The following is a 12,311-nucleotide window of genomic DNA, read 5'->3' as shown; positions in this document are numbered from 1 at the left end:
AAAATGTGTATGCAGTTCTGAGGCTACATTTCACCGCAGTCTAACATGCTGTTTGATAAATTTTCTAACTGATATTACTCACTATCTATAACACGTTCGCTCAGGTCTCCCAGATCCTCGACTAATCCACTGACGACACGAACATTTTTCCTCTGCTGCAGTTTCCACCTTTGGCCATTAGAGTGGGCAGGCAGGGTACCCGGTCCCTCTGTCTCTGCAGGGCAGAGCCTTAGCACAGGCACTAGTAGCAAAGCTACCCACCTTCCAAAGCTCAGCAGCAGGCATCCTCCATCTGTGTGGGAAGTGTGGAGGTTAAGACAAGAGCCCAGAGAAGCCCACTGCCCTGTAGTCTTGAGACAGGGCAGCTACTGGAGACTACTAAGGGATTGGGGACCATAGGAGTGGGAAGTTGCAGGAGTTTTTTGAGAATGAGCAAGGGCTACAGGAGCCTGGTATGGGCACTAAGAGACTGGGAAAATGTGAAGCTACTGGAGCCTGCTAGGATAGAGTGGGACTGGTGGCTGAAGGAACTTGCTGGGTGACCTGCCAGTGGGGAGCAGAGGAATGGGAGGGAGAGGAGATAGGGAGCAGTTACACAGGGCCTGCATTTTTGTGTGTACATATTTGGTATGCATTCTAGGTTGAATTTTCAACCTGTAATTGTCACATATGCATTGTCGGGGTAGCTGGGGGGAGTTCACAAAGCTGAACACAAATCAAAAACCATAATTTATTCTCTTTTTGTCGGTTTCAGAGTAACAGCCGTGTTAGTCTGTATTTGCAAAAAGGAAAGGAGTACTTGTGGCACCTTAGAGACTAACCAATTTATTTGAGCATAAGCTTTCGTGAGCTACAGCTCACTTCATCGGATGCATCCGATGAAGTGAGCTGTAGCTCACGAAAGCTTATCCTCAAATAAATTGGTTAGTCTCTAAGGTGCCACAAGTACTCCTTTTCTCTTTTTATCAAGTTTTTAGGTCAATCTCCTGGTTCTGACTCATGATTTTTGAACTCCTGGAGATGGAAATTTTGCAGATTGCTGGCACTAAAGACTGAAGCCCACTGTTTAGCTACTGAAAAGGTTTAATTCCAACAGTACAGGCATTCCTACACTGCTCTGCTGTGGTATCTCAACTGTGCAGGTGTAAAGGGAGGTAGAGAGACAAGCTTTTGAGCTTACACGGAGCTCTTCTTCAGGTCTGGGAAAATATTATTAATTATTATTTTTATTTTATTTTATTATTTTTCAGAGACCTGAAGAAGAGTTCTGTGTAAGCTTGAAAGCTTGTCTCTTTCACTAACAGAAGTTGGTCCCATAAAAGATCTTACCTCGCCCACCTTGTCTCGCTAATATCCTGGAACTGACATGGCTACAACAACATAAAGGCATACATAAAGGCAGGTAGGTGAGTTTATAATCAGTCTTTGGTCTCCCTGCTCAGACTGAGGGCACTTAGTAGTGCCAGTTGTGAAGGTGGACTGTGTGATGAGAACTACATTGAACCTACCAACCCATTTCACATAGAACATCAAAAAGCCAGCAGATGGTAACATCTTTCAGTTGTTACTACTGACCCAGAGGGACTCAGAGCAATGACTGAGAGGTATAACTATTTAAACTTACAAATGAATTACCAGGTGAGTATAGTGCTAAAATATTACTAAACAGTGCAGTTCATTATGCAAACCAATTTAATTTGTAACTTTCACTTGACCAATACTTGCCACAGTTTTGTTATCCAGTCATTGTAGGGCAAGCCTCTATTCAACTTACTTCACATGGGCCATAATACAGCCAGCAGGCAAATATTTTAGATCTGTGGTAAAACGTATTGTCATGGGACACAGTTTTAAGTTACTGCAGCTCATCAGTATCACTGGGTCAACCTGAATGGATACATAGTCTGTGGATTGTGCTATCCTGTGATGGACATATTTATCAATTTGAGAAAAGAACTGGTGTCCTCATTATAAAAATGAAATATGAAAAATATATATCATTCTTTTTGTGTGTTTTTTTGTTTTAAATAAGAAACAAGATTTAATAAAATCAAACTATTTGGGGAAAAGATGCTAAGCAGCATAATCAGTCTCATGTTTCTTAATGAGTTCTAGGTCCCCATCCAATTTTAATTGTCTACCTGGAATACTAAAATACTTCCAGGCACTTAGATTGTGCACATTATTAATAATAGGCATACCATATAATAGCTTTTTGTTCCATTTCCTGTTAGATCCCACTGCTCATCCATTATAATTCTCAGTGCTGTTATTAGTGAACTTTCTTTAGTTTGTAAGGATGTCAATGAAACTGTAATTTTACTTGAAAATATACCATTGAAGGAAATTAGATATATATAGAATGCATATTGTATATAAACATACCAACAGACTGTACATTTTCTTTAGGAGGGACACACAAAATCTAGTTATTTTTTTTCAGCCAATATTAATGAGATGTAAAGGATAACAAACTTTTTTACCGGTAAATTGTGTTTCTCCAATAGACAAGGTCAGTCTCTAACTAGATGGCTTGTTTTTTATGTCATAATTTGGAAACGCACAAGCAATCATTGTAATTGAAGAAGCCAATTGAGGTAATCCTGAGGTTTGTGGATGCTTGCTTAGCCATGAATAGTTGATAAAGTATGGTTACAAGCTGAGAGATGAGAAACAACATTTGGCTAGAGTGAAAAAGATGAAGGAAATTAAGTCTACATAAGCTTAATTGAAGAGAACAACTTTTAACTGAAAGTGCAAACTATAACACAGAGAGTCTGTTTCCAAAGAGAACTACATTTCAGAAAGAGGACAGAAGAAAATAGATGTAATTCTGTGGATAGCATTAGAATAATCCCAAAGGAAAGGCATTACAGACTGACTTGATTGGAAAAATTCCATTTTACAGGAAGGAAAAATGGTCTATTCTCAGACTAGGTAGGATTTGTCTTGTAACTAGTTGGGATCTCTGCAGCTTTCTCTCAGTACAATATGATAGATGGTCACAGGAACAGAAATTGTAAGTACCATAGCAAGGGTTTATAAAGAATGAGTCTTGCTAAACAAACGTGCTTTAAAAATAGAATTACAAAATTAGTATATAAAGAGAACACAGTCCATATCATTAGAATCCATTCCTGTGCACCTAGGAGTCCTGAATGACAGCCCCCACATCAGTGCAGTGCTTCAGACCTTTCTGCCATCCTATCTCTGATTTCTGAATACACAGATATTCATCCTTACAGCCATCCTGAACCAGAAATGTCCTACTGGAGGACGGTTGTGATCATGTTGGTGGCACATATATAGTGGGTGATGATGCATAAATTAGGATGGTGAATATAGTACAGCATAGCCGGGGCATGGGTCTCAAATTGTGGTCAATGTTGAAGATGAATGGTGTAAAGGAGATATGGGATGGAATTAAAGTTGTTTAGGGTACCTTCACTTTGCCTTTCCATGCAGTTGGTTAAGGAAAAAATCAACCTTATGCTTCTAACTTATAATTTAATTACTTTCTAATGTTTATTTTTGAAGGTTTATTTTTGAAGAATTATAATATTCTTTTAGTTACTGGCAGGCATGGATAGCCTTAATTTCACTTTAACAAAGTTATTTTTTGTCTTGGAATATAAATTAACTTCAATAGATAACAGGAAGTCCACTAATCACAGTTCTTCATTTGAGTTTTGTTATGAAAGTTTGCACGTTTATGTAGGTCTGACTCCTTAGTCTCAACCATCCTTCCTTCAGGTTGAGACACAACTATACAACAATAACTAATCTCGAAGATAAACTATGAACTGATGGCAGTTTCCAATTTCACATATAACTAACTACTAGATCATATAATCAGCCTTAAAACTCATGAGTGCACGTGAGGTTTTTTTCTGATATTATGCACTTATAGAAAACTATTCAGCTGTTTTCCATTTAACCAAGACCAAAAAAGAACCTGAATAATTTTCTTAATGTCTGAAACACACCATTTGCCCCCATGTTCCAAGAACTCAAAAACAGGTAAACAGATTTCCTTCTAACTTACAGAGAAATTCACCTTTAGCCAGAGAACAAATGCAAGAAATTTCACCTAAAATTTTCCTTTTGAAAAGTTGTAAGTGCCTTCTCAACCATAACTATTGGACCATTGCTATAATATACAAAGGGTCTGATCCTGCTTTACAATTCACCCCAAACTTTGATGGAAAAGTACCAGAGTAAGGGGAAGCAGGAAAAGGATATAACAGAAATTTCAAGGGTTTCTTCTAGCCATCTTGAACAATAAAGTCATGACAGTTTCTTTATTTTAGTTTTATAGATTTTGAGTCTGATTCTTTTTGTTTATACCAGTACAATTCCACTGACATCATAGAAATGTTGTTGGACTGCAAGGGACCTCAACAGGTCATCTAATCCAGTCCCCTGCACTGAGGCATGACTAAGTTTTATCTAGACCATCCCTGACAGGTGTTTGTCTAACTTGTTCTCAAAAACCTTCAATGACGGAGATTCCACAAACCTCCCTAAGTAATTTGTTCCAGTGCTTAACTATCCTTACAGTTAGGAAGTTTTTCCTAATGTCTAACCTCAACCTCTCTTCTTACTCTCATTACTTCTTGTCTTGTCCTCAGTGTTAAGGAGAACACTTTATCACTCTCCTCTTTATAACAACCTTTGATGTACCTGAAGACTATGACGTCCCCCTCCTCAGTTTTCTCTTCTCTGGTTTAAACAAACCCAATATTTTCAATCTTTCCTAGTAAGTGGTTTTCTAGACCTTTAATTGTTTTTGTTGCTGTCCTCTGAACTTTCTCCAGTTTGTCCATATCTTTCCTGAAGCGTGGTGTCCAGAATTGGACACATTACTCCAGTTGAGGCCTTATCAGTGTTGAGTAGAGTGGAAGAATTACTTCTTGTGTCTTGCTTACAAGACTCCTGCTAATACAACCCAGAAGGATGTTTGCTTCTCTTTTTTTGTTGCAACAGCATTACACTGTTGATTCATATTTAGTTTGTGATCCACTATAACCCTCTTTCTCCTTCCAAGTACTCCTTCCAAGGCAGTCATTTACCATTTTGTATCTGTGCAGCTGATTATTCCTTCTTAAGTGCAGTACTTTGCATTTGTCCTTAGTGAATTTCATTCTATTTATTTCAGACCATTTCTCCAGTTTGTCAAGATAATTTTGAATTCTAATCCTGTCCTCCAAAGCACTTGCAACCCCTCCCAGCCTTGTATTACTCCTCATTGAGTAACAGACCTACCCTGTCCTTGGTTTTCCTCAAGCTTCTAATGTATTTGTAAAATATTTTCTTGTTACCCTTTATGTCCCTAGCTAGTTTAATCTTATTTTGTGTCTTGACCTTTCTAATTTTGTCCCTACGTATTTGTGTTGTTTTTTATATTAATCATTTCTAATTTGACCTAGTTTCCTCTTTCTGAATTACTCTTTTTTGAGTTTCAGGATGTTGAAGATCTCCTGGTTAAATCATAGTGGTATCTCACCACGCTTCCTATCTTTCCTACGCATTAGGATAGTTTACTCATGATTTGTGGTATGTCCACACTACAGAATATACCAGCATAACTGTGTTGTCATAGCTATGCTGACATAACACCATAGTATAGATGCAGCCTTCACCCACTGAAGGGTTCTCCGTTGGCATAGAAACACCATCTCCCTGAGCAATGGTAGCTACATCTATGGAAACATTCTCTCCTTCCTTGGAAGTTTTTAAGGTCAGGCTTGACAAAGCCTTGGCTGGGATGATTTGATTGGGGATTGGTCCTGCTTTGAGCAGGGGGTTGGACTAGATGACCTCCTGAGGTCCCTTCCAACCCTGATTTTCTATGATTCTTCCATCAGTGTAGGTATGCCTACACCTGAGGTGTGCTTTTTCACACTCCTGACCAACAGAGCTATGTCAACCTAACTTTTAAGTTTAGACCAAGCCTTATGCTGGTGTGAGAAGAGAATCAGGTCCTCTCTGTGCATGATCTCCACTGAATGGGTGAGGTTATAACAAATGACTGGTGTTAAGGAAAAACATTGAATGCTGGTAACAGAGGAACATGCATATGCACCACTGCTGTCTAATAGGCTAGAATAAGATCTACTCAAATGTTTAATTAGCAGTTATCTCACCTGCTAGTCAGCAGTTTACAAAGAGAGCCCAAGCCCAGTGAGCTAAATCAAAGGCACATCACCAGCGTATATCAGATAAAAGAGGCAGCTGTTTCCAGTAGGTCAAGCAGCAGTAGCATGTGGTTTTAGCACAGAAGGTAACAAATTTGATGTCATTTAAGCACACTGCAGCTGATGACAATAGACATTTATGGGGTTAAAGACAGGATAACCGTGTGGCAGCTAGGCATTTCATTATATAATGGTAAGTCTTCAGCTCCTCTGGCGGAGGGGGTTAGAATGAAGGACAATTAACCTGGAGCCCTCTTTCCCCTGGATGTGTGTGTCTTTTTACGCAAACTAGGCTCCAGCCCTAGGACAATACTCTTGACAAGGCAAAGGAACACTACGCCCTTCCTCTCCGATGCCTGCTAGGCACACAGCTACCCGCAGACAGACACAGGGGGCTGCCCCCCTGCAAAGCACTCCGCCCCTCGGACACTGCTCCCCGGGGGCACGTCCCCGGCACGCCTACCCAGAGACACCCCTAGGGCGCAACCGCTCCCGCGGTGATTCGCCCCACTCAGCTGGAGGGGGAGGGGTCTGAGCGGGCCCGATCCCAGTGAGCTTAATTCCGGGCGCGTCAACGGGACAGACCAGTCACCAGCATTGGGGCGCGAGGCCCGGGAAGTGCCGCGTGCCACCGCCGGTAGATACCAGGAGGGGGCGGGGCGAGCGCGCGCACACAGTGTGGCAGTTGCCCCGCGCCCGAGGTGGTTTGCGTTACGCTAGCAGTGCTCCCCCCCCCCCAGCCCCCGCCCAGCGCGAGACCAGTAACCGCCGCTCTGTGCGCTCGCAGAAGGTCGGGCTCGACGCAGCGTCCGTGACTGGACCTGAGCTGCGAGGGGCGGGGGAAGTAGCGCCAGGGAGGCCCGGCACGCCGACGCCCCGGAACCGCCGCCAGCCGCGCTGGGAGGGGGCCAGGGACTGATTCCCGTCGCTGGAGCCGCCTGAGACAAGCCGACCCCCGTGCGCGGCGCGCATCGCTGCCGCCGCCGCCGCCATGGCTCACTCCCCGGTGCAGCCGGGCCTGCGGGAGATGCCGGTGAGGATCTAGTCCCGCCCGGGCGGGGGGTGGCGGCACGAACTGTGGTGCCTGGGGGTGCGGGTCCACGTCCCTGCGGGGGAGCTGCGCAGCCTGAGGGCCAGCACGGAAACGCACCCGGAGACCGCAGGGGTGGGGGCGAGAGGCCGCCTGCGGGGATCCGCCTCTTGGGCCCGAACCCCGCTCCCTCCCCTATGTGCTGCTGCTGGGGTTGGTTTTTGGCTGGGCGCGGTGGTGGTGGTGGTGGTGGTGGGGAGATCGGGTGCGAGCAGCGGCTGCAGGGCGTTTGGGGGGCGAGTCCCCAGGGGGTCGTGGCGTTGTCGGGAAACGCAGCTTCGCTCTGGCACTGCCCCGTTAGTACCCGGAGCCGGGGCGCCGGCGGGGGCTGATCGTTTGGAAACAAGCTGCGCTTGGCAGAATAAAGCCCGAGGTGCCTGGACCGTGCGGCTCGCTCCCTTTCTTGCCGGAATGGAGGGGGAGGGCGCGGGTTTCAGCGGCGCTGCGTTCCAGCCCAGAGCCGCAGCTTCCAGGCGCTTCTCAGCCGCCTTCCGCGGCCCGCTGCTCGGCTGAGTTTGGAAACACAAACCCTCCCTGCAATGAAGAGCGTCGCCCTTCCGGGCGTGCTGTCTCGCCCATCTCTGTAGGAGGGTCTGTGGCAGGCGGGGGCTGCTGGAGGGCTGATGTTTGGCCAGGGTGTTCGGGATTTTTGTTCTGTCCTGTCAGTTGCTTAGTTAGAGCTGGTATGTTGTGGAATTTGCTGCTGAATTTACATTTATATTGTGACTTGTTTCTGAATAATTGTCAAGGGCTCCTGATCCCTGGGATAGGCATCCCTGTCTACTTTATCTTTATTAGTCCAAATAAAATAACCAGCCACTTGCAGAGAAATCTTAAAACTGTCAGTATTTGTCTATTGCTATACTAGTCCCCGTGTATCTTTATTAAACCTTGCATGCTACTTCATGAGATACCACTTTGAGCCCCTTTTCCTCCATTTTTGTTCTGTAACTTTCTCAAATTACCTTTTGGAGTTAAAAATTTTTTATGTTTGGTTTTAGCTTAAAAGTGAATTTATTTGTGGTTAGTTTTCCATTGATCAAATACACTAATTCATGTTTTTCTGGGCTAGCATAGCCTGGAGGTTTTAATTGAAAACTTAATTCGTATATCTTTAGAGGAAGATGTACTTGCAAAAGTGTAGAGGGAAGATGGGGAAAGAGTTAAGAAATATTAAGCATGGCATGTACTACACATGCACAGTGTTTTTGTTTTGTTTTTTTCTTTTAGATTGTGTGCACTCAGTCCAGTTATCCTTGTGCCCTGGAGGGCTCCTGACTTTCATATATTCTGCCAAGTCATCCATCTCCTGCTGATAACCTTGAAATCACCCTTTATTTTTCAGAAGAATATTCTTAGGTGTTCAGTATGTCTGGGGATTGTTTAAAACAAGGAAATAAAATTTTAAATACTATTTAACTGTTATGGATGAGTCTGAATTCAGAAAAGACATATTTCATTGCGTTTCTTGCAGGAATTGTAATTTAAACACACTGAACACTTTAAGCTCTGTAGGTGCTCAGATACTATGGTGGCCATATGAATACCTTGTCCCTAATCTTGCAAACACTTAACGTGCATATATATGTTTGCTTTAATTGAAAGCCAAGGGTAAAATTATGCTTCTGCTTTGCAGAATCAGGTCCCTATAGGGAAAAGCTATACTATATGAAATATAATTCAGAATATATACAAAGAGGCCATATGGCTTCATGGAACTTTAATTGCTTCTGATGGTACATTTTTAAAGCCTCATTTGTTACATTTTTGCAATAGTGAATGCTATAGTTAAAGGTCACCTGCAAGTGATTTTAAAAAAGAATTGTGTGTGGCCTTTTGCTTTTCTATGCTATATAGACTTGTATAAAGAAGGCCTGCTTTTCTGCTTTTTAAAATTTTAAATTGATACTTTCTAAGGTGAAAATAAGTAACTGCCTGTGATGGGATCTCCCAACGTGGGACTGTGGGACTGCTGTGCCCCCTTAATTTACTAATCTGGGTTCTCTCTCACAATGCCTTACTGGTGACAAGAAGCAAACCCCTCCAGGTGCTATTATCACTCAGAATAAGCACATGTAGAGCCCCATACACAGCTAGATTACATGAATGCTCCCCAGAGCCACTCATGAATCAAATAGAGCAAGGCACTATCCAAATCCCCCCAGCTCCCAGCCTTGTACCTCAGGAATATACCGTCTTGTACTACTCAAGACCCCTTCTTGAGCAATGCAAGCTTATTAATTGGTTCACCACTTCATCAATAGAAGGTGGATATACACCAGCCTTTGTAACCTGAGCAAATTTACCAAGCACTTCAGTCAAACTCACTGGTAAAGATAAACATTAAAATAAGTTTATTGATTACAAATATAGGTTTTAAGTGATAGGCAAAAAGACAGAGTTGTTACCAAAAAAAAAAAAAAAGCACGCAGGCTAAATTCTTAACCTTATTAGACTAAGGAATATCTGGACTAAGCAGTTTTTCTCACCCCACTGGATACTGCAGGTTGGATGTGGTCTTTCATACGCAGGCTTTCCCTGTTAGCCTGGGAACCAGTCTTCTCAGCTGCAGCATTCTCGTTGCCTTCAGCATAGGTGGGAGAAGAGACAGACAAACCATTTGGCCTCTGTCCTATATTTTACTTTACTAGTGAAAGCCTTACACAGCTTTTTACTTTACTAGTGAAAGCCTTACACAGCTTTTTACTTTACTAGTGAAAGCCTTACACAGTAATACACTTAACAAAAAGAAAAGGAGTACTTGTGGCACCTTAGAGACTAACAAATTTATTTGAGCATAAGCTTTCGTGAGCTACAGCTCACTTCATTGGATGCCAAAACAGAATACACGTGCTAAGCATACAATGCTCACCACTCCCAATAAGGCAGATGAACTTTTCCGAATGGCCTGTCAGGATCAGATCATCTGGGGACTCCAGTTTCTGCATGGTGTGATTGGCAGGGTGTTGAGGCCTGGCAGCTCTGATCTTGGGGCTGTGTCCTAGAGTTGGTTCCAGAGAATTTCCTTTTGGACCCCAGTTTATATAGTGAAACTTGAGTCCTGCTTACCTGTACCATCACAAGTCATTTTACTAAAGTATTACAAAATAATTCTTTGACCAATACTGACATATGGTGAAACAATTCTTTATCCAATCATACCCCACCACCCTAGTTGATTTACACCTACCAAAATTATTTATGTAACAGACAGAAACAGTCAAAGAACCAGACAGACATACAGAGAAACAATAGAGAGGTAGGGACCATAAAGGTAAAATGATGAAGTAGAGATTTCACACCCACAACTGTTGATAAGTGATTGCTTGCCAGAGAGAATGCTGTCAAACAAAGTTTTCTTTAAACATCTTAAGATCTGTTGTTTTTTTTTAATCTGGGGATGGTTGGTACTTTTACCATAGGATCTCTTTCTTAACAGCCTGATATTCCTTTATTTTAATGTAGTTTAGATGGAATGTGAGGATGTGACTCATTCAAATTAAGGCTCACCCCCAAATTTAATCAGCAGTGTGCTTCTTTGTGGGCCCTCCCCCTTCTTTACACATGACCTTTATCTTTCTACTTCAGGAAAGCTTTTCACTCACTTAAAGCCTGTGGAATTTAGCAAGGCTGGTCAGTGGAAAGTCTCTCGTGGCCTACAAATTAAATTTTCTCAGTGTTTTATCCCTGGAACTGTAGTCTAGATCCGTGGTTCCTAACCAGGGGTACGTGTACCCTTGCCGGTACTCAGAGGTCTTTCAGGCGGTACATCGACTCATCTAGATATTTGCCTAGCTTTACAACAGGCTATGTTAAAAGCAGTAATAAAGTCAGTACAGACTAAAATTTCATACAGAAAATGACTTGCTTATGCTGGTGTATATACTATCCACTGAAATGTAAGTACAAATTTTATATTCCAATTGATTTATTTTATAATTATATGGTAAAAGTGAGAAAGTAAGCAATTTTTCAGTAATATTATGCTGTGACGCTTTTTGTATTTTTATATCTGATTTTTGTAAGCAAGTAGTTTTTAAGTGAGTTGAAACTTGGGGGTACGCAAGACAAATCAGACTCCTACAATAGTCTGGAAAGGTTGAGAGCCGGTAGGCTAGATCTAACTCAAGCCTTCAGATGAGTGGAAGCTAGCAATTTCAGTTTAATTTCTACAATAAAATACTATTAATTAGGGCTGTCAATTAATTGCAGTTAACTCACGTGATTAACTCAAAAAAGTCGTGATTAGTTGCAGTTTTAATCGTATTGTTAAATAATAGAATGCCAATTGACTGAGTGGACTTGTAGGCGCTAAAGGTTTTTGCATTGTTTTGTTTTTGAGTGCAGTTATGTGACAAAAAAAATCTACATTTGTAAGTTGCACTTTCACGATAAAGAGGTTGCACTACAGTACTTGTATCAGATAACTGAAAAATACTGTCTTTATCATTTTTACTGTGCAAATATTTGTAGTAAAAAATAATATAAAGTGAGCAGTGTACACTTTGTAGTTGAAATCAATATATTTGAAAATGTAGGAGAACATCCAAAAATATTTAAACAAATGGTATTCTATTATTGTATAACTGTGCAATTAATCGTGGTTAATCTTTTTAATTGTGCAGTTAATCGCGATTAATATTACTGTAAGGGAGTCTAAACAAGGATAATGCAGGTGGAATTTTTTGGTTTTCCTTCCCCCATCCCTTCCCACACACACCTCAAAAGGTATCAGATTAAGTGATGTTTTTGTTAGTATTCAGTTTCTTTCTCTTTTCAGAATTTACAGATTGTTTCAGGGAGTTGGGCTTTCTCTTACTGATTGATTATTTATGTGCAAGATATCTGTACATAGCATTACAGAAGCAGACCATATCAGACTGCACTTAAAAGTAAACATATAACTGTGGGCCGAGCTGCGCCGGCCAGATGGACCTCAGCCTCTTAAACAGTTAACCGTTTAAATGACATTGCTGTCATGCATCTAAAATATTTTGGTCTCTGCTTTGTAGCATACTGATGGT

The 12,311-nt window shown here is 41.9% G+C and overlaps 1 protein-coding gene across 4 annotated transcripts in view; it reads left to right on the top strand.

Annotated features, from left to right (window-relative positions):
- The first annotated feature begins 6,781 nt into the window (after positions 1-6,781).
- Positions 6,782-12,311, top strand: part of STK24 (serine/threonine kinase 24) — a 123,596-nt gene continuing 118,066 nt past the window's right edge. For 2 of the 4 annotated variants that reach the window (XM_043534916.1, XM_037896183.2), the window contains exon 1: positions 6,786-7,230. In XM_043534916.1, coding sequence (XP_043390851.1) covers positions 7,189-7,230 — 42 coding nt within the window. In that variant the 5' untranslated portion in view covers positions 6,786-7,188. Of the gene's footprint in view, positions 7,231-12,311 lie in introns of all 4 variants that reach the window. The other 2 variants (XM_043534928.1, XM_037896196.2) reach the window with 2 other exon arrangements.

Source organism: Chelonia mydas, chromosome 1 (genome assembly GCF_015237465.2).
Source record: "Chelonia mydas isolate rCheMyd1 chromosome 1, rCheMyd1.pri.v2, whole genome shotgun sequence".
Taxonomy (NCBI): Eukaryota; Metazoa; Chordata; order Testudines; family Cheloniidae; genus Chelonia; species Chelonia mydas.
This window is presented reverse-complemented; position numbering and strand designations above follow the sequence as displayed.